At 36.3% G+C, this 22,946-nt stretch overlaps 1 protein-coding gene across 7 annotated transcripts in view; it reads right to left on the reverse strand.

The window, feature by feature from the left end:
• Positions 1–22,946, reverse strand: part of LOC107592415 (sodium bicarbonate cotransporter 3) — a 65,673-nt gene that overhangs the window by 2,700 nt on the left and 40,027 nt on the right. For 2 of the 7 annotated variants that reach the window (XM_016281918.1, XM_016281917.1), the window contains 23 exons: positions 22,260–22,403; positions 21,999–22,137; positions 21,105–21,265; positions 20,830–21,018; positions 18,384–18,791; positions 16,026–16,141; positions 13,531–13,688; positions 13,281–13,368; positions 12,609–12,755; positions 12,386–12,489; positions 11,332–11,506; positions 10,969–11,102; positions 9,667–9,912; positions 9,484–9,589; positions 8,434–8,595; positions 8,249–8,362; positions 6,720–6,881; positions 6,402–6,653; positions 5,464–5,532; positions 5,158–5,331; positions 4,248–4,379; positions 3,947–4,041; positions 685–792 (listed from right to left, as the gene is read on the reverse strand). In XM_016281918.1, coding sequence (XP_016137404.1) covers positions 685–792; positions 3,947–4,041; positions 4,248–4,379; positions 5,158–5,331; positions 5,464–5,532; positions 6,402–6,653; positions 6,720–6,881; positions 8,249–8,362; positions 8,434–8,595; positions 9,484–9,589; positions 9,667–9,912; positions 10,969–11,102; positions 11,332–11,506; positions 12,386–12,489; positions 12,609–12,755; positions 13,281–13,368; positions 13,531–13,688; positions 16,026–16,141; positions 18,384–18,791; positions 20,830–21,018; positions 21,105–21,265; positions 21,999–22,137; positions 22,260–22,403 — 3,583 coding nt within the window. Of the gene's footprint in view, positions 1–684; positions 793–3,163; positions 3,786–3,946; positions 4,042–4,247; positions 4,380–5,157; positions 5,332–5,463; positions 5,533–6,401; positions 6,654–6,719; positions 6,882–8,248; positions 8,363–8,433; positions 8,596–9,483; positions 9,590–9,666; positions 9,913–10,968; positions 11,103–11,331; positions 11,507–12,385; positions 12,490–12,608; positions 12,756–13,280; positions 13,369–13,530; positions 13,689–16,025; positions 16,142–18,383; positions 18,792–20,829; positions 21,019–21,104; positions 21,266–21,998; positions 22,138–22,259; positions 22,404–22,946 lie in introns of those variants that run through there. The other 5 variants (XM_016281919.1, XM_016281920.1, XM_016281921.1 and 2 more) reach the window with 5 other exon arrangements.

Raw genomic sequence — 22,946 nt, forward strand, 5'->3', positions numbered from 1 at the left:
AAAACAAACAAATATATATATATATATATATATATATATATATATATATACATTTTTCATATATAAATATATTAATATTATATAAATTATATATAATTAAATTAGTGCTGTCAAACGATTAACTGCAATTAATCGCATCCAAAATAAAAGTTTGTTTACATAATATATGCGTGTGTACCGTGTATATTTATAATGTATATATTAAATACTCACACATACAGTATATATTTCGAAAATATTAACATGTATTTGCATGTATATATTTATATTCATAGAATTAATATTATATATAAATATAAACAATATTTTTCTTAAATATATACACATGCATGTGTGTGTATTTATATATACACTTTATAAATATACACAGTACACGCATATATTATGTAAACAAACTTATTTTGGATGCGATTAATCGTTTGACAGCACTAATTTATATAAATTAATATATAAAATAGTACATTGGGACTCATTTGCAATAATTAACTTAAATTATTCATAAACACAGTCTTACATAAGTAGTTGCACTGAATCAAATTGAACAATATACGTTCAAATGAAAACTGGTTTACTGGTTCAAATCTACAGTTCGTCTGTACAGCTTTACATTTATGCAGGAAAAACAGGCTGTGCGTTGAAGCAGTGAGAGGAAAAACAGGGATGAGGTTAGAGGAACAAGGCTACCTGGCACTAGGTTTCAATACTTTGGCACTGTCAGAGCTCATGGCGACAGCTTTCCACACAGCAGTTTTGGCCATCTCATCAGATATGTTAACCACAGAGGGGTCAGTGCTGCAGAAAAGACACATCAGAGCACTTACAGCTGGTCGCCCCACACTTTAACACACTCACTTCTCTTCCTGTTCACCAGCACAGTGCTTGATGGCCATTTGATTAATAAAGCATGAAAATCACATCAGATGAACCAAAGACAAACCTTCCCAGCGCAGACCCTGTGTGTTATTTCAGAGGTGAGCATTTAATGTTGTTCATGAGTAATATGTCATGTTAGTAATCAAAGCAGCTTTGAGTCAGATAGACAAAGTTTTACTTGCTCTCTTGCTGAACGCTAAACATCAACCTTATGGAATTGTTTTTCTTCTGTAAGACCATTCTAGATAAGATAAAGTAGCCGTGAAATGGACACGAAGCAGATATGAGACAAAACGGACCAAACTGGCCAAACAAGAACAACAACAAAATCAATCCTTGAACTCCCATGACAAAATCCACATTCACAGGGCAACCTATAACTAAAGAAGTGGTACAAAAACCCAAACCATTAAAAAAATTGAGGTCGGCAAGATGTTTTAAAAAAGTTTTTGAAATAAGTCTTATCAAGGCTGCATTTATATTATAAAAAATACAGTAACAATTAAACACAGTAATAATACAGTAAACAGTAGTAATATTGTTTAACAATTAAAAAAAACGTTTTTAAAATATAATTAATTTCTCTGGTAGCAAAGCTGAACAATATATTTAAAACAGCTATACTGCTTAATATTTTTTGTGGAAACTGTGACTTTTCCTAGGATTACTTAATGAATAGAAAGTTCAAAATAACAGCATTTATTTGAAAAAGTAAAGCATTCTTCTTAATTTGAAATTCTTCTTACTGACCAGGCACGTGCAGAGGGGGGTGCGACGGGTGCTTGAGCACCTGCCCCTTTTCCCCTTGATGCCCAAAGTGCCCTTTTGTCAAGGCAATTATTATTTTTTTTTTTTTTGGTAATTAAACGCCATTTTGTGAAGGCCTGCCCAATCTAACTATTAGTAAAATGAATGAATAATAATTTAATCGTAAATAAAATTATCCATATGATGATGACCTTTCACCTGACGATCTCATCAGGGATTATCCCTCACGTTCAGACACCTTTAATGTAGTGCACTACCAGGATGCCTTCATAACGTCCACGGCTGCCGGTAAGTGCAGTTCTCAGCGGAGCGGTGTGCTTGTATACTTATATTATTAAATTATTATTATTATACAAGAACTGCGTGATGAGAGCATGCACAGCTGTTGTTTATATTGCTGTTTGTAGCCTGTGGACATATGGTTAGCTGCAGCAAGGGGCTATAATTTTTTTGTTCAATATGTTCCTAATGACAATTTTATGATCGGTTTATAAAGGCTACTACGAACACCTTTTCCCCCATTTTTAACACAGAATAAGGCAGGAAATGTATAGTTTCTATAGGCTACTAAATGATATGTCAGTTAGTGTGAGTCTGTTTTGGACTTTCTGCACAAGAGTGCCCTCCGGCTTCGAGTATGAATTAAACATACACTGCATGAGAGTGTCATTGCTGTTGAGCGCTCCAGATATTCACTTCTCCTAATTTTGGATATGAATAAAACGGCAGGTCATGCATAGACTATTGATACTGTCTCTTTGAATTTCAATCTAGAAACCTCTACGTGAACCCACCTGCCCGAATAAAGTGCGGGGGACGAAATTTAATTTCTTTACAATTAAATATTAAAAACGCAGCTAACGTTCTACACACAGCAATATAAACAAAGGTGCCTGTTCTCTTTCGTTCTTGCTGTTTGATTGGGAAAAGTTTAAAGGGCGTTGAGGAGTCTTGTCTTTGTTATCGGACTAAAAAACTATTACTTTGAACTTTTTTTATTACAGTATTTATTTTTAAAACGTAGAGTGCCTTAAAAATAATGATCACAACACTGATAAAACAGGCTTATACTGTCTGCACGGCCCTGTTACTGACCCTAAACTTTTTAACAGTAATGTACAGGTGCATCTCAATAAATTAGAATGTCGTGGAAAAGTTCATTTATTTCAGTAATTCAACTCAAATTGTGAAACTCTCGTGTATTAAATAAATTCAATGCACACAGACTGAAGTAGTTTAAGTCTTTGGTTCTTTTAATTGTGATGATTTTGGCTCACATTTAACAAAAACCCACCAATTCACGATCTCAACAAATTAGAATATGGTGACATGCCAATCAGCTAATCAACTCAAAACACCTGCAAAGGTTTCCTGAGCCTTCATGAACATTTCCACGACATTCTAATTTATTGAGATGCACCTGTATGTCTAAATAGAGTATAATCATCATGGTGAAAACAACAACTGGTCTAAGCACATTTCTGAGATAGATACAATTAATAATGATTAATCCTGTTGTGTAATTATATAAAATATTCGACCACATAAACGCACAACTGACCACAATTCCAGAGAGCCATTAATAATGTGGATTACACTGGCCTTGAGGCAAGGAAATTTAAAGAAATTGTCTTCAGCTGTCATTTAAAGGCTAAATGAGTCACTGCTGTAATATTAATGCCCCTTATATTAATGTAATGAGAGACAGCGCTCCAAAAATGCTCTTGTAACCTGTTAGTGAAGCCTAACAAGTGTACAAGTCAATGACACAGCTGTCTGTCAATGAGATGGCCCTGGTTAATTTATTTAGATAATACTTTAGCTCTGGTTTACACATGAACTGTCAATTACAAGACATACAAGGTAATTCATGAGCAACAATCATCTGAAGCTGTTCTGCATTGGGAAAGGATGAGTTGAATGAGGTGCATCAATAGCTTTAATCAATGCAGAGCTGTCTGAGAAATGCACTCAAATCGTGATGTGCAAAATACTCAGCGTTAAATAAACGTAAGTGAGGATTAATAGCTGTAAAGAGGGAGTATGCAGTAACCAGAACTCAAGCAGGCCTGAGAGTAGACAAAAGACCAACCACTCCACTTGTGTCTTCCTCGTATGAGGTGTCGGAGACTACGCTGTCAGATCTGTCTCAAAAGAAACAGGTCAAAACGTACTGAATGAGCCCTTGAATGAGGTCAACACAGGGTGCTTAATAAGAGAAACCTACATGAAGAAATGCCTTAGCTCATACAGGGTTAGATTTCACAGGATGTCTTGTATACTGCAGCTATTAACTTTCACCAACCTGACTTTAAGGGTCTTCACAGGGATTTCTAGGTGGTCCCCATTATCATAAGGGATCTCCATTCCTCCTTCAGCCTCCATCATGCGCTGTGCTTCCTGGGTAGACAGATAAGTGACATAAAAGGAGGTTGTTAAAAAATTCGGACCCAGATGATTGAATATTTCTATCAACACACATTTCTTCTTCTAAGTCTATATATTATCAAGAGAAGATAAACAAAGCATCATATTGATGTTAAATGCCTATAAAGAGGTACAGGAGAACCATCTTTAAAATTTCAGTTCACACCCTGAAGAAGTACCTCTTTTGCCTTTTTCTTTTTGTCGTCTTCCTTTTTCTTCTTGCTTTCTGGTATTAGGTCATCCAACCAACTAAGCTCCCTCTTCGTGAAGCAGAAATCCAGAAGCTTCCTCACAAATACCAGAGCAAGAACCTACAGAAGGCAAATACAAGACCTGAGTAAAAATACATGCAACCATGGATGATGAGCAGGACAATCTGAATAAAGATTTAAAAAAAAAAAGAATAAATATATATTTTCTTAATGTAATCTACGAGCATGCACAGACCGAAACTAATTTTTGTGCAAAATTTTGGGGATAATTTGCATTAAAGATAAACTGCAGATAAACAGAGATAAACAGTGCAGATTGCACTCCAAGTACATAATAAATTTGCTTTAAATTGTATTTTGTATTTTTTTGATTAAAAAAAGCTACACAAATAATATGCAATAATAAAGGTTATGCTGCAAACAGTCATATACTGTACATCACTTTGATGGAGACATTCTTGGTATTTTTTCTTGCAATGTGAAAAAGACATTTAATCAACAATATTGTTGGATTTTTCTGGATTACACTTTAAATCAAATTTTTCTACCCAAAAATAACTCTTTTAAACCTTTTCTCGACTTCCCAATCCATATTAACATTATTTAAATTGTTTGTAAAGAAAAAAAATGCAAGATATGACAAAGTATTATTTCTAAATGTTTTGAATATCGGTCAGTGTTTGAAAATTCAGAAAATGTTTCAATTAATGCAACATCTGAAATTTGTGCAGGTAAGCATGATCCAATCATACTGGAGACACATTAGAATTAAGATGTAAATGCAGTTCGGCTAAAAAAAACATCAAATACACAAAATGCATGTTAATGCCAGGTGTAAAGGGGACCTATGAGATTTTATGGTGAATTTTAAACGTACCATCATAGGGAAGACCACCGCGGCAGCAGACACTTTGATGACCCACAGCAGCACCAGGCAGGTGAGCTGAACTATTGTGAATATGTGAACCTTCCACAGCGGCACGTATCTCAGGTAGATCAGGTCAGGCTGGTGCTTTGCCGGCATTCCGAACAGCTTAATACGGTCAAAGAACTGCAGTGCAATGAATACACAAACAACACGACCACACATCCATCATAGCCTTAGTTTGGCCTGCATGTATAAACAAGACATAAATCAATCCTGTAATTAGATCAAATATTATGAAAATGAAAGTGTGCTAACCTGTATGCCTTTGAGTGAGGAGACACCCATGTAGAGGAACACTCCATACAACACAGGCATTGGGATAAACTACAGAGAAAAATTAAAATTAAAATTAAGAAACAGAACAATTACAATTAAAAACACAGTTAACACTGTAAAGCCAGACATGTGGTCTTTTTATAATTTTTTTAATGCATTTTATTTATTTATTTATTGCAATGGAAGAGTTTACTGAACCTTTAGACAAAATATAAAACAATGAAAATTGCATATTTGTTTTATTTTTATTAGGAACCTTTTTTGATGCATCATGTTCTATAGATGTTCTATAGCTCATATAGCATGATATAGTAGAATATGGAGCTCATACTCCAAGAGGAAAAAAAACTCCTCAGTTTTCAGAGGCCCTAACCAAGTTAAATATGTTATATTTTATATTTATAAATATTTACATGGCCAAAAATTAAGATCAAATTCTGATATCTTGAAAAGTAAATCAGTGTAATCTCCATGAAGACATATCAGACGACTTAAAATTTTATACATTTTAACATGATTTTTCTGAGACAAAAAAAGATGTAAGGACAATTAAGCAAACCAAAATTGCTTTAGTCCAATTGGTGTTTATCTTGAAATATTGGCATAAGAATATAAAATGCATTCTTATGTTTACTTCATAAAAATCAGTGAAGATTTTTACAGCAAATAGACACATGTAACAACCTGAACATGGATGTATTTAGAATGATACTTAAAAACATTTACTTGCTAAATGTATAAATTATCAATCAGACAAAAGAGATTATGTAGTAGCAAAACAGGTTTTTCAACCAATTTTTGATCATGTAGACAATTAAGAGGCCTTAGAAATGTGCATATCAAATGATACAGTAGAATTTATAGGGTTAATAATTATATATTTTATTTAATTTTTTGCACTACAAACTGAGCCATACCTTTAGAATAGATGTCATGAAGACAGACAGACCCATAAGCACAAAGATCATGAGCCCAGTAACCCTCTGCTCACGAATGCCCAAAAACTTGGGCTGCTCTCCCGGGGCCGAGCACTCTGACTCCACCTTCAAACTGTTGACGTGAGAGATGGAGAGGACAGTGGCAGCGACGAACCAGGGCAAGCCCATCACAGAACACACGCCGAGCATCACAGCCACCACCAGGAGGTCAAGATGGTACCCACAGCCTTTCTGCAGAAGAACAGAATCATGGACCACTGCAGTGCTCTGACAGACTGGATCAGCTGTCGAACTGACCTTGAGCTTGTGTTCTTTACGGTTGATGATGACAGCGGTGATCTGCTGATCCATGAAGATGAGGATGGTGCACAGGAGGGCAGGGATGGCTGCTGCAAACAACGTCCATGTGGGGTTATCACCCAGAGGTGAGATCAGCCAGCCACGGTTCTTAGAGGTGGGCTATTGGACAGAAGAAATACACTTTAAATTATAATAAACATTAAATTAGATTTATTGGGGATGAACAATTTTTGTGCCATATCACTTTTCAGTCTATATTAGAGAGTGCTTAATTTATTGGTATCTGTATTGTATTGTCAATATTGTACATTCTTATTTCTCCTATTTTTACATTTAGATCACCTTTGCCATTATCTAATACTCAAATAAAGTTAATTAATAAAAACACACAATTTAATAACACTTAAACATAATCTTTCGCAATCTCAAAATTAATATTCATATTTCATACTGTACATTATAATGTTGTGATGCCTTAAATTCACTTACAGCATTTGACTGATTTTAGTTGTAAGTTTTTAATTTCAACACATTTAGACAAAATAGTATAGAATTTTAATACCAGTCATTGGTGCATCCCTTTACAAAAGGAATTTACAAAAGAAATGAATGATTTAGTCACCAAAGCCAAAATAAACAGCATCCAAGAAGCACATACTGTACAATACAGCTAAAAAGTTTAGGGTTGGTATGAAAAAAAATAAATAAATAAGAATTTTTTTAATAAGTCTCACAAAGGCACCAAAGCAGAATTTTTGCATTGATTTGATCAAAAATACAACAAAAACAAAATTAGTGTGAAATATTCAGTGTCACTGATTTGTTGCTCAAGAAACATTTCTTATTAATATCAATGTTGAAAATAATTCTGCTGCTTTTTGTGGAAACCGTGATGCTTTTTTTCAGGATTGTTTGATGAATAGAAAGTTCAAACGAACAGCATTTATTTGAAATTGAACTAGCTTTTGTAACTTATTTCACTTTTAATCAATTTAATGTGTCCTAACTGAATAAAAGTTCTAATTCCTTATATTTCAAACATTTTAAAAAGTATTACACTTTTGAGCATTACTGATGAATGGCAACACTTGCATAAGAGTGTAGCACCTGGTTCTTAGGCTTTATAGAAAAACAGTTAAAGAAGAGAGGGTTAAATCAATATTCAAAGCCCAGCAGGCTAACAGAAAACAGAAACAGCTGGAGTGGTTTAAAGTCAACTAAACCCTGCTAAGTGTGTTTTCTGTTTATTTTGGACTATTTACCACAAAGTTCTCTCCATTCACATTATGATACACTCATTTTAACTGTTTTTGAAGATATAAAGTTGTGCAAGTTAAGTGTTTGAGAAATACTGATTCCAAATTTTTCTTTGTAAATTAACTTTTGGCCAAATTTAGAAGAGTGGAAACCAAAGGTCAAAGGTCCAGAAACCCTAAAACCAGCCAAACATGATCTGTTGAATCTAGCTTAAGAACTAACAAGATGAACAAACACAAATTAATAATAGAAAACTACATTTATAGTACCTCAAAGGTATCTGGGACTTGTAGTTTAGGAGAGGGGATGCCCACCAAGTAATCAACCAAGACCATAATCATGATGGTTAGAAAAACTGCAAAGTCACTGATTGAAGAGCGGACCTGGAGGACAGAAACTAAATGTTAGAGCAAATAACACTATCAGCATATGATCAGTGCATGACTCTACTGACCTTAGTGGGGAAATAGCGCTTGGTCTTGAACTGCTTGAGGAAGGATGACAGGAAGAAAGTGGTGAAGAACAGAATGACAGACCAGAACAATACATCAGGGATGTACGGGCCATTATGTCCACAAGCAGGACCCACAAACTCGCCATGGAGTTTCTTGCAATCCTTTAAAAAGAAAGGGGGGGAAAAAGCAAGTAATAATTAAAGATATTTTATATATTTGATATGGATACAAGTGCAACTAAAAATTACTTTGATGATAAAGAAATCAACAGAACAAGAAACATTTTTTTTTTTACTTTTGTTAAAAGTTCCATATGCATTTGATTCAGAAATATGCTGTTAAGAAGTTGTTTCTTTATCATTTACTGATAAACTATAGTCTGGCAACTGGACACCTTTGATGCTGCCCTTATTCTGACTGTCCACCTTATTCTGATGTCTTTTGAAATTGGACATTAAAAATTAAAGGGGTCATATGATGCGATTTCAAGTTTTCCTTTCTCTTTGGAGTGTTACAAGCTGATTGTGCATAGATAAGATCCCTGAAGTTGCAAAGACTAAAGTCTCAAAACCAAAGAGATATTCTTACTGTGTATGTCACACGACTCTGTTCCCCTTTCGGGCTCTGTCTTTACATTTATTTTGAAAGATGAAGCTCGCGATTATGGTAAGGGGCGTTACATTTCCGACGAGTGCTTGCGGTGTTCGGCCAATCACAATGCACTGGGTCAGCTGGCCAATCAGAGCAGACTGCGCTTGTCGGAAGGAGGGACTTTGTAGAAAACTAAGCGTTTGAGAGAGGCGGGGCATAGAGGACCTACAATAATGTACAGTATTTGAAAAATAATGTTTTTTTAACATTAAAGCATGTCAACATATTCTGTTACACCAAATAATTATCTTTAAAAAAGCATCATATGACCCCTTTAAACTATTAAAATGTTAAGCTAATGTGTAATGCCATTAATCCTGTTTCTCCTATTAATGTTAACTTTGGCAGCATTATTTAAAAACATATTTTAACTGTAGTGTGAAGAAAGAAATGCTTACTGGCACATCGAGGTCACTCCAGTTTATGGTCTCAGGATTAAAACCTGACTGATTCCATGCCTGTACCATATTCTCTGTGATATTAGATGGAGATGAACACTGACATCTAAGAAAAAGATAAATAAATACACTTATAATAAACATGTAAACAACATATAAACAACAAGGTGAATATTTCCTTACGTGTAAGACGTGAGGTTATCCAAATTGTCGTGCATGTTGAAAGGGAACATCTCCCCCAGCTGGAACAGTTTCTCCAAGGCCTCATAGATAAAAATGATGCAGATGAGAGCAGCGAAGGCTTCCTCTGTGAATCTCGTTATATAGCACACTAGAGAGCTGGCATCTGTGGCAACCAATACGATACATAAGAAGGCTGTCCACAGGCCAATGCTAGTGCGCAGAGAGAGGTAGGACAGACCGTAGTCACTGAGGAGAGACAAACAGACATGTTATATATCACAACATACCTGGATAAAATCATCTGCTAAATGAACAAACATAAACATCTGTGTGTTTCATATAATCAGCCATGTGTTTTTGTATAGAGAACGGATAAACAGACTTTTGAAACTAAGCAATTAGGCATTTTTATATTTGCACTGCTGCACAAAAACATATAGACACTGATGGTTTTGGATAGCGGCACAAAGTAGGATTAAAATGAGGCTGAACTTAAAATGTGTGTTGTATTTTTCAGAGCGCTGCACCAGTAGATGGAGCTATGATACTTCAAATCAATCTTTCACAAGAGGAAACAATCAGAATTGTATTTCACTTTTTAAACTGTAGTTGGGTTGTGACTAGAAGGGATACAGCAAAAACTGGAAGCTAACAATAAATTGAATTTTCTACCAAGTAGATTGTGTTTTATTAACATCTACACCTACCCCAACCCTAAACCTACCCCTTACAATAATGCAAAAATAGTCATTATTGTTGTACAGTGTGAGAAAAATTAAACTATATTGATGTGTGCAAAAAAATGCCTTCTAGCTTTAAACCTGTAGTTGACATGAAATGTCAAGCATTGCCTGGAATGATGACATGTTATACTTCAATTTTATATACTTCAACTTTTTAAAATAATTGTTAGTTATAAGCAAATAATTTGACTGAACTAACAGCATTACAGGAGTGCTGATATTTCATAAAATATCAGGGTAAAGAACTCAACATTCATTCATCTATAAGTTTGTACACAAAATAAAATAAAGGATTCAATTAATCACAATGATTTTCATTAGCTTTTTATTTACCCATTAAATTGGTACTGTAAGTTTGATTCAGTTCTATGAACTCAGTTCAAACTGTTAATTTTAATGAATCAAATATATTTTAGTCTTAATGAATCAAATATATTTTTTATAAAAAATAAATAGTCACAAACTGCCCCAGTTTCTCAGCACAATTTCTAAAATGTGAAAATGCATGAGGGAGAGGATGAGGAACATTGTGACACTACTGAAAGTGAGTCTCCCTCACCTGCAGAACTTGAAGAGAATCTTCTCAAAAACTAGAACTGGCCCAGTGCTGCCCAGGATAGTGAGAGGCTGACCAGAAAACAGAGAGAAGGCCACACCGGTCAGCGACGCTCCAAACAGAGACTCAATAGCACTCTAAAACAAACACAGAAAAAAGAGATATCAACAATGTGGGAGAGTTTCAAACAAATAATAAACACATTCTGTGGAAGCAGAAATTATATATTTTAAAGCATAATACTATGCTTAATAAACACGCTTGATTCCAGTGAATCTGAATCATATTCAGACGGTCTGTTCCACTCAGAGATTTAATCTGCCATTATTCTTTCCAGACAGAGCTAAGTCTACAAATCTGACTCACTATGTTGTTTTTTGTGGTTTCCCCCAGAAGGCCACCGAAGGTGATGACGGGGGACATGCAGGCGCAATAGAGGAAAAGGATAGAGGCCAAGCACTGCAGGCTAAGAGCGCCCCGCACATCGCTCCAGTAAAACGGAGCTTTCCGCTTAACGTCTAGCACCAGTCCACCAAATATCCTGTGATGAAGGAAGAAAATAAAATGATAAATTCTATCAGGACATACTCACAAAAGCAATCCGATTTAGAGTTATATAATTTGCAGAGGTTAACTAATAATAATAATAATAATACATATTGCTGTTATATATTTGGTATTAACATCCACGTTTTCTAATAAAATATAAATTATGAATGACTGTTGGGTATAACAGTGAAGTTAACCATGTAAAGTCCCAACATTAATGGAAATAAAATTAGCAAATGCATTTGAAAATTATATTATAAGGGCTTCTCATTTTGTCCTAATGGCTGCTTAGGGTGTGTTGTATTTTCAGAGCGCTCTGGGGCTCTTAAAACACTTCTTAATGGACGGCTCTCTTACACAACTGTCTCCAGCCGGCCATTTTAAGCTACACATCAAAGAATAGGCGCCACTGTTAAATATACCGCCTTTATTCAATACCTCCAACATGAAAGGCTCACAAATTTTTTTTTTTTTTACCCCCCACCATTTAATGCGTGTTTAATAAGGTCCTCCTTCATCAAAAGAGACTTAAGTAAATCCGACATCACCCCCTTCTCTCTCTCACTAACACTGTGTTCAGCAGGGTTCAGCTTTGATACATATTTATACATGTCCTTAAAGTCCAGACAACGTAATGGCTTAATGCAAGAGCACAACATGTCTAAGTATGTCATGTATATAATCCCATCAGCCATATTTAGGGCATGATATAATAGAATCTCTCTGTTTTAATATATGCTCTGCTTTGCATACCTCTACCTACTTTTATAGACCAACTCAACAATAATATGGTTGAGGTATGCAAAAAAAAAAAAAGAAAAAAAAAAAAAGTATGCAACAAAAAAATGGTGGAGGTTAGACTAGCTCTGACCGTCCTGTCCTCTGGAGTTCAGGTCCAGCGTGGTGTTCCTCTTCTTTGATAATGTCTGATGGTGGAGCAGAACCATTAGGCATGGAAGGCATCTTCCTCTTCTCCTGCAGACATAAAAAATGGCAACAAAAAACCCCTGTTAACCCAGTGGCTCAAGGCTGGCTTTTTGCAGAGACTGAACCAGCAAACTTCTGGTTACCACTATCTCTGAGGCGATGATTACCTGAGATGGGACGCTCTTCGGCGGCTCGATTCGTATCGTGGGGTCCCATTCTCCAGGAGGCAGCACTGTCACCTGGTCCAAGAACTCGTCTATGCCAGACAGAAGGTCGTTCCTGTCTTTGGCTTTGTATGCTACATCATGAAAGATCTGTCATGGTGTTAGAGAAGACATGAAACTGAAAATGTAGTTATGCAAATGGTACTGCTGCAATCTTAAAATTAGGATTATGAGTAAAGACAAGCTGAGTTTCCTTCAATGTCGTCTTTACAATACCATTCAAAAGTTTGGGGTCGGTGAAATGTTTGTATTTTTCTGAAGTCTCTTTTGCTCATTAATGCTGCATTTATATAAAAAATATAGTCAAAACAGTAATATTGTGAAATTTTTTTACAGATGTTTTATAGATGTTAAAAATAGGTTTGATGCAAAGCTGAATTCTTAGTATCATTACCGCAGTCTTCAGTGTCACATGATCCTTCAGAAATTGTTCTAAATTGCTGATTTGGTGCTCAACAAACATTTCTTACTATTATCAATGTTGACTTTTATCTTTGTGTAAACTGACCATTTTTTAGGATTCTTTGATGAAAGTTCAAAAGAACTTGCTCTACTGTTTGAGCTATAGGCACACTAGACTAGTAAATACAGCCTTATTCAAAGTGGATTCCTCACCTCATCTGTCATTAAAGTAGCTATCGACCTGCCAATCTCATGGTATTGGACCCCTTTCCCGAAAGGCCCCAACAGCAAGAAGAGAAACCTGTAAAAAAAATTTTTTTTTAAAGATTGAGGAAATAAAACTTCAGGAAATAGTTGCATAAAAGGCTTCACATACAATGCCAGCCATAAGATACCTACTGAAGCCATTTATATACATTTATGTAAAAGCAAGACATGTTTTTTAGGGGTGCCTAAGTGCTACCTTGTTGGAACAGGCACTTCAGTCAGTCCAGTGAGAAGAACAGCAGGTGAAAGACGGATAAAGGCAATGATTGGACACTCAAGGAAATCAACCTCTCCCACCAAAACATTTGAAGCCTCAGCGCCCGGAGGAATTTTCTTCATGAAATTCATGTCCACCTTAAGTGCACAGATAATTAGAAAATCAGGTAAGCAGTGCCACTTTAGATGTTTATGAACCTCAAGAATGGTGTATTGGTTTACCGGGAGTATGTAGTTGGAGTTAAACCACATTCCACAGTATTATAAAACCCGGAAATCAAACTAGTCTATTAGCAAATCTGTGAAGGACATTTGATGTTTTTTTCTCTCTTCTATTTATGGTAATCATTCATTAATTAAAACAGGTTTAAAGACTGCAGGAACTAAATTTCTGCCAAACTCAGGTTAAGGCAGTTTAACATGGTGATCAACGATCTTTACATGAACTATAAAACACACAAAAATATAAAATCATGGGAAACAATTCTATGATAAAATCACTGACAATGAACAAAAGCAACAGTTGCACAACCACATAACACACCAAACCACTGACACATGAGAGAGGAGTGATATTTCACAATCCACAGGACAGCAGAATCTAGACCAGTTTGGTCAGGAGAAATGTTTTTCCTCTTAGCGAGTTACATTTTTCTAACCAGGATCAGGATTCGTGGGAAGATGTCACTTAACTACTAACAAAATAAGACTTCATCTGAAGTTCAGGATCAATTGCAGTATCAAAACAAACTATCAAATTGAACCAAGTAAAGAACACTGTCCATGTTCTACAAGTGATTTAATTCATCCAGAATCAGGTAGACATTTGTTGGAAAACAGGGAAAAAAAATTGTCTAGAGTTTCTGTTTTATTTTAAAACAAAACGGTCATAAAAAAAAACATAAAACTGTGAGAATTTGTTTAAACCAATACTTCACTGTTTCAACAAAAACTAACCTGTGATAGCATCTCACTAGAATACAGCAGAAAGAAAGACTGTCTGATATGCCATTATGAACGCAATATTGCCTAGCTTGTCAGTGAACTACGGCTCTGTGTAGTAAATGCCACTCCATCTGAAAGCAGATGATGGCGATTTACTACCAATCACGGAACTGGTTTACTGACAAGATGCGCATGAAAATCACATGCGATTAATTGCACAGCCCTACTGTCTGATGATCTCATATTAAGGACACAGATTTAGAAATATTGTGAAGTACTGCAACATCGAAAAAGGAACATTGTTCCTTCTCCCAAGACACTTCAAACATAATTTAATCACAACACACAATACAATAATCAAAACATGGTTAAGCACTCAAGACATCACAGAAGACCAGTCACAACACAACCTCATGAAACACTCAATGACGACACACTGGAAGACAGGTTATAAGTTATAACAGTGTAGAGACTTACAGTAGGCCTTTTGCCGCCCCCTCCCAGAGAGCCGCAACTACAGTGAAAAGGGGATTGGCTGTCCTGATACCAACCAGACAGACACAGAGTGTGTTCAATGTTTGGAATATATCTGCCATCTTGCCATGAGACTTTTATGGTAAGAACAATCTCGCGCTAATTAAACCGATCATTTAATGCACTTACAATGTTAGTGTTTAGCACCAAAAACAGTCATAATCTCCAATTAAAATTTTTACTCTATAGTTTACTTACAATCTGCTTACAAAACCTGAATTACATGATGACATGTTTACCAAACAGTTGGTGGTGAAAACAAAGCAGTTTTTAATGAATTAATTTTGTGATAATTATTTATATTTTAAACCATTTTCTGAGACTGATTACAGAAACAAAACCTAGGGCTAAACTTGTGGAACTGAAAAAAATATCTCTCTCTCTATTTATAAAAATCTAAATATATACAGTATATAACCATTTTATTCTGATCTTTCAGCTCTAATAAAACCTCTCACCTTTTAAAGTCCAAAAAGTGCTTAAAATTACAAGAAGAATCATGCACAAATTAATTTAAAATAAATGTTTTAAACAGGTAAAGCAAACATTCTTATCTCACAATTATTTAACAAACTGGCCTACTATGAAGCACTGGAATACAGAAATGCTACATGCGTGATGGCCAGTTTTCTTTTATAAGAGCTAAATGACAAACGGTAGATGAACCTCATCTACATGTGCTCAACAATGTAGGATCCCTTGATTATTTGGGAATCATTATAATCACATGGATAATTTTTATATTGTGTAATATAAAATCTTTAACAGTGTTTTTCTTCTTTTTTGTAGCTTGACAGTTCCTGGTCAATGTTACCTTTATTTGTATGAAAAAACAGCATCACTGCTCACTAAAGATGCCTGATCTTTACCGCATTTCAATGCCAAGAAAGAGAAATTAATGAGAAAATGACACAAAAGTAATTTTTGTGGAACTATTCCTTTAAGTGATAACCATCAACAATATTTACAACAGTACATGATGTACAGGGAGCTCACCTTGCTAAAGTCTACAGTGCTGTTTTCCCTGCTGCCACCAGCGCTGTTCATACGGCTTTCACTGGGCTTACTGTTCTCCAGGCCCCCCGGGGCCGATTGGGGGGACGCAAGAAGACCTGTTAGGATGAGAAATGAGGAAAGTTGTGGAGGAAGACCGTGGTTAGATGTATAATTATGATTCAAAGCTTTGATATACAGGGAAGGTTAACTGCACACTCATTGTGTGGTCTGGAGTGTGGACATGCAGAGTAGGTCACATGCTTTCTGGATAACATCACACTACAGTGTGTACATTCATAAATGTTTTGCTGTAAGGTTGAATTTTAAATATTTAGAAAGTGATATTCCCAGAGAATTTGAGAATTCCCATTGCATAACAAACTGTTCCTGGCTTCTGCGTGAGGATTTTTGCTTCACACAGCACAGCGATCAAAAACCATCTCCCGATATCCTTAAAGAGGCACTGTAAAACTGGGTAGGCCTGGGATGACATTTCGTGGAAACAAGCTCTCCTGCTATCTGAGCCTGCCGCTTGACGTCAAGCAAATTTAAAAATAAAGGGAGCAAAAAGACCCTCCTTCTATGGTCTTCCCTGTAAACTCATGGAACAGACAAATCAGTCACTGCAATTGTTTAATGTCAGTCGCTAGAGCCTGGTCAGGTTTGCAAGCACACAAGCTGCACGCTCTGCCAACACGAATGCAGCAAAGTACAACATGGAGCAACCCCTATGACATCACCCACTCCCATTTCAACGGGCTCAGTTTACACCTGTGGAGTTAAGTGCATTCCAAGAGGCCAATGACCTAAAGCGTCACGGGAAGCTTTCTGATCCTTAGCATGACATCATTTATTAGCACCTGTGAGGTACTACCACCCTTCGTAGTGTGCTTAATTTGTGGTGATTAATTTTATTGACCTGGTTTCTGGTGTGCATGTGCTCCAATAGCTAGAGTAGCAACCTGTGATCTCATTGAGTTTAGAAGACGTTTAACAGACCCAGACAGTAAAATTCTAAATCAAAATAAAGTCCCCATAAGTTTGTTTGATACAGAACTGTATGCAAGTGATACAGTGGTTCCAACATTTTATGCTAGAGATGCTAATTCAAATACTTTGAGGTCACTGTACATAACGGCATTGATTATGGCAACCGAATGCTTACATGTCAAGTCTAAAAAAGCTGCACACTAATATCTGAACATTACAAGTGCTATGTATGTTTCTGGATGATCTGTATGTATTCTCAGGGAAAGGATAAAATGATAAAACAGTGCGAAGTTAAAATGTCTCTTATCAACAGCCAAGCTCTCATGGAAGCTCTCATGAAAACTTCTGATGGATTGGTCATGGTGAAACTCAAGGAAAACAAGTGGGGACACAGTGAGACAAAAAGACATTCAAATACTGTTCAGGGTGACAGAGGGCAGGGTGTGAAAGACAGGTTTGAGAAAGAGAAAGGAGAGAATGTGACCAACAATGTTGGAGGTTTTGCATTGAAAGTAGCATGTTACATAATAAGATTGTTTAGGATGTGTTATTTTTCTATTTATTAAAATCTTTTTCATGTATAATTAAAGGTTTGTTTTTGTAATTAATGAAAATAATTGTAAATAAATATTTTATGGTTAAATTCTAATGCATAAACATACACTATCCTACTGAAGTCTGAGCTTAGCAAGTTGTTGGTGAGAGATCTCAGGTTTACATATGAAATATATAAAATATTGCAAAATCATATTTTTTGTTCCAAATATTTGTTGTTACATTATCCTATTTTAAAACCATTATAAGGAAATGTAAACAAAAAAGTTTGGGGTCGGAAAGATTTTGTAAAGCTTTTGAAAGAATTCTCTTATGTTCACCAAGGCTGCATTTATTTGATTAAAAATGCAGTAAAAACAGTAATACTGTGAAATATTATTATAATTTAAATTACTCCCGTCTTCAATGTAATTTGAAGATCCTTCAGAAATCATTTTAATATGCGGATTTGTTTCTCAATAAACATTTCTTATTATCATCAGTGTTAAAACAGTTGTGCTGTATGATTTTTTTGTTGAAACCGTGATATTTTCAGGATTTTTTGATGAATAGAAAGTTCAAAAGAACAGCAATTTTTTGAAGTACAATTTTTTTGTAAAATTCAAAAAGTCTTTAATGTCACATTTGATCAATTTAATGCAACCTTGTTGAATACAAGTATTAATTTCTTTAAAAATATATATATTTTTTATTTATTAAAACTAATGTAATTGGTGACTTTTTCTGGGTTCAAATACTCATGACAAACATAGTGAGAGGCCGAGCAAATGTTTCATGCAGGTGACACATCATGCTGATGGGCTGGATATTTGCCTGACTGCGGTGGGGGCAAGAGCTGTGCCAGCCTGCCCGGGTCATGTGCCACCTGCTCTTCCTGAGGGGCGGAAAACAGTGAGTGCGGTTCCTCCTCCTCCTCGGGTGGGAACACCACAACCTCTGGAATGTCCTCTCTCAATCCCCGTGCCACCAGCAGCTCGGGTCCTGGGGAGCGGAGAGATGATGAAGCGCAGTGGACGGTGGGGGGCGTGTTTTGAGGGGTGGCGAAAGGGGAGGCAATGGGGGAGGCGGAAGGGGATGAGTTGGCGCTCGGCAGAAGCTGGTTGAGAATGATGGAGGAACGGGAACCACGGGACTCTCTGGAGGGACGGCGTGATCTGGGGGGACTGGAGGTGGAGGAGGTACGTCTAAGGAGGGACAGACGGGAGGCTGAGAGACCCTCCCCTGATGGGACCAGAGCAGGAGGTCAGGAAAGGATGAGGGAAAAGTATGAAGAGAGGAAAAGAAAGTAAACAGAATGCAGATGGAATAAAATAACACTGATGATTAAAATAAAAAGCAAATATGTTGTGATGAGAGCTGGGAGTGTTAGAATGAAGTGAGGAGGTGAGATGGTGGCAAAGAACGGACAGTGCAAATCAGTCACATGATTCAACACCCAAAGACATGACCATCACACACTGATCGTTAACATTTTAATTAACTTTGCTAGCTTGTTTTTTGTTGTAAACCATCACAGAACCTTCATTCATCTCAGGGTTAGGCCTGTTTCACAGAAGTTTCTGAATGGGGCCTATTTTTGCAACGCAACAAACTCTGAATCAAGCAGAAAACATGTTGAAATTAGTGGTCGACTGATATATCGCCAAGGCCAATATATCGGCCGATATTTGGCATTTTTCAAATATCGGAATCGGCAGATAAGTTTTCTGTTTGGCCGATGCGTTCGTGGCGCCGGACTTTTATTTTGACGGTGCTGAGAACGTCAGCGCCTGAACACACAGTGCTCACAATCTGCCTCTTGTTCGCTGTCATCGTTAACAGTTCTGTCCACGGACAGAAGTCTGTCTAATAATCAGATAGTACTGTTAAACAAAGGAATTAAAATGTATACAAAAAAAATATTATAATGATGGCTTTTATATTGTTAGTAATGGAAAGGCAAACATTATAATACTTTCTCGTTTGCCGTAAGCATAAAGCAAATACGCATTTATATAATTTAAACAAATCTTTGAATGACTAATGAACATCCGATTTCAAAAACCTTGCAAACTTAAGTGAAATCCAGCTGTGAGATCTTATGAAGTGTGCATTTGTATCCTGCATGATCGCGTGTTCTCTGCGTGACGGTCGGTCCGTGTGAACTGAATACGGACAGGAGGAGAGTTCAGCTTCACTGGAGACATGTGATCGACAAACTTTAAACTCGTGATTTCAAATTATGCTGCGCTTCATGCTTTTGCCCAATGTCATATTCATGTCATTTTCATTGTGTGCTGTATGTAAAATGAGTGTTACCTTGGCTTTATTTGAAAAAATATGATTCCCAAATCCCAATGCACACAAACTTCCCAGAATACTGAGTGCCCTGCTGGTTACAGTGTTTACTTCCTTTTTAAATTATATTTTTATTAAATATTTGTGAAAAATACTTTGTCATTTAAAGTATAAGCATGTTTATTTTACACATTTATTTTTTTAATCCATTTTCAAATTATTTCAAATTTCTTAAATATTAAATAAAATAACAAATTATATCGGCTTTATATCGGTCATTGGCCACCCTGCTTTCCAAGATATCGGCATCGGCTGTCAAAAAAAAAATCGGTCGACCACTAGTTGAAATTGCTTTAAAAATGGTTTATCAACACAATCTTTTGCTATATATAAGTTTTCCTATGAAGTAAAATAACAAATGTAGAAAAACACATACAATTGTTTGCTTGGTTTGAAAGTTCAACATGCAGTGACCTGAACATGCAGCATTTTCCATTCTGTAAATCTGTCTGAATCTAGGTGATTCAAGCTAGATTTTGGGATCTGAGTTTCAATCAATGTAGATTAAGCGGTTAAAAAAATGTCCCATGCGTGCCATGTGAAACAGGCCTTAGGCACGCAATGACAACACAATGACTTCAGCTCTTCCTTAAGGACGTTGTGGTGCGAGTAAAGACAGGAAATGCAACCAACACAGCACACAGCAATGGCCTGAAATCAGTCAATGAAACGTGTCATGCACTTGTCAAATACGCTGAAAGAAATGGCGCATCTATTCACAAATACTTCCTGTCGGATGTCTAATAATAACTGCTCGCCACAGACTCGAGGACCCCGTGCACCCCTACTTCCTTCATTTCTTGTTTTTGAGTGGGAAAAAGGATCAATAAGTGGTGGTTTTAATAGAATCTTGTTACAAATTGTTAGGTTTTTTTTGAGTAAATATTAGAAAGAAAAAGTCGAGCACAGCAAAAGCTCTCACCATTCCTCTCAAGCAAGTGCGGTTCTGAATGTTTCTTGCCTATGTCGGCGAAGGAGCGTACGAGCGGGATGCGATTGCTGAGTTTCTTCTCATTCTGGTGGTGATGTCTCTTCAGCACGGCGTCCCGCACCTTCTCCCTCAAACTCTCGTCCAGCTGCTCAGACGCCACCATGTTGTCTAATACCATGTCTGGGAACAGGGAGAGACATTCATTTTTCAGACATTCATTTTGTTTGTACTGAGATATAAGGGTTTATCTATCGGCCAAACATTACCTGCTATCTCCTCAATGGTGTTTGCTCTCATGTCCAGCATGACTGTGCCATTGAGAATGCAGCTCCGTAACTCAAACAGGCTGTGCAGAGAAAGCGTGGCGACGTAGGGCTTACTCCAGCGCTCTCCTCCATCCTCTACATCCTCCTCAAACTTCAACCACCTGCACCAAATAGAACAAGGTGGCCACTGGTTGATATAATAGGACATATAAAATATATAATAGGACATAAAAATACATTTAAAATGTTAGCAAATAAGATAAACAAAATGTCTGAAATTAAATGCATTTTACATGACATTAAATGTGTTTTTCCCCATATTCATACTCATAACTGAAAAATACTAAACTCGGTTAATCAGTCAAAATGGCCCTTTATTATGGAGCAATTTGACACACTAAATTAATTAATTAAATATAAAAATTAAATTATTAAATACACCATGGAATGTTAATAAATAAAAGTACAATAAAACTTAAGAACAAATCAATAAGACGTGAAATACAGCGTATTTTTATGTTATATGAAAAAGGACTTGACTTGAAATATGCCTTAAAATGTAAAAACTCATGTAATGTTAAATGAAATACACTTTGAAAAAAAATAAAACAAGCAACATAAATCACATCACTATTATCACAAAATAACGGAATACATAAATATTTAAAATCAATACAAATAAGCCTAATGAAAGTGTTTTTCACACCTTATTTATTCATACTTACATTTTATTGTACTTTTATGTATTTATTTTTTGCAACATTCCATGACGTATTAAATAACTTATTTAACTCAGTGTTGATGTTCACTCCATCTTTGTCAGCTAATTAATCATTTGTGATATACAGTATATACACACACAAAAACAACCACTACACACAGTGTTGTCCTTACCTGGCCATCTCTTTCCACTCGTAAGCCTGTCCACTGCGGAAGGACAGCTCATCGAGCTCTGTGAAGAGGTCATGAGGAATATGCTCCTCATCATCATCCTCAGTGCCAAGGATAAACTGGACCCTCTGTGAGGGAGTGTCTGCAGACATGAGTAAAAAAAACACAGCCAATGAGTCAAGATACTCAAAGCACAACAAGAAATTATTACCATTTATTTATGAAAATTAGTTGCATTGAGACATTTTAGACTGTTATTCTTACCGTACGCTGGCGATTCTCTCCCATCCTCTCGCTCGGACCCTCTGTCCTTCCTTTTCCGATGGTGCTTGTGACCACGGTGGCGATGTCTACGTCTGCTTTGTCTTCCTAAAGGTACGTGTACGCCCACGTAAACTGCCCTGTGACCTATAAAGAGAAGGGCTTTATTACTCTGCCCTGTACACATGTGAGAGGAAGTTCTTTTTTAAGTCCATTATGGACAGGAAAAGGAAGAGATCAAATACAACATACAAACAGTCAAGTCAAGTCTGCTTTATTGTCAATTCTTCCGCATGTACAGCACATACATACAGAGAATTTAAATTGCGTTACTCTCAGACCCTTGGTGCATACAGACAACACTAACAGTAGAACATAAATACAGATACAGATTAAATATAAAATACAACTATACAAATAAGGTAATGTAAAAAATAAATAAAGCAGCACAAGGCACATGGCAGATAGAGTGCAAACCAGTGAAGTAAACAAACAGTGCAGAAATAATGATTGTAGTCCAAAAGAGCTTATTCAGACTGATTAAAGTGACAAAAAGCTCAGAGTTCTTTATTTAAACTGTCAGAAAAGGTAGTTGAATGAGGTCAGTTCAATGCTGAATGACGTAGTGAGCAGACCAGTGCTGCACAAAGTGACTGGTGCAGGTCCCAGCGTGTTAGTGAGAGGGGGGGC

The sequence above is a fragment of the Sinocyclocheilus grahami genome, unplaced genomic scaffold (genome assembly GCF_001515645.1).
Source record: "Sinocyclocheilus grahami isolate Dianchi unplaced genomic scaffold, SAMN03320097.WGS_v1.1 scaffold153.1, whole genome shotgun sequence".
Classification (NCBI taxonomy): domain Eukaryota; kingdom Metazoa; phylum Chordata; class Actinopteri; order Cypriniformes; family Cyprinidae; genus Sinocyclocheilus; species Sinocyclocheilus grahami.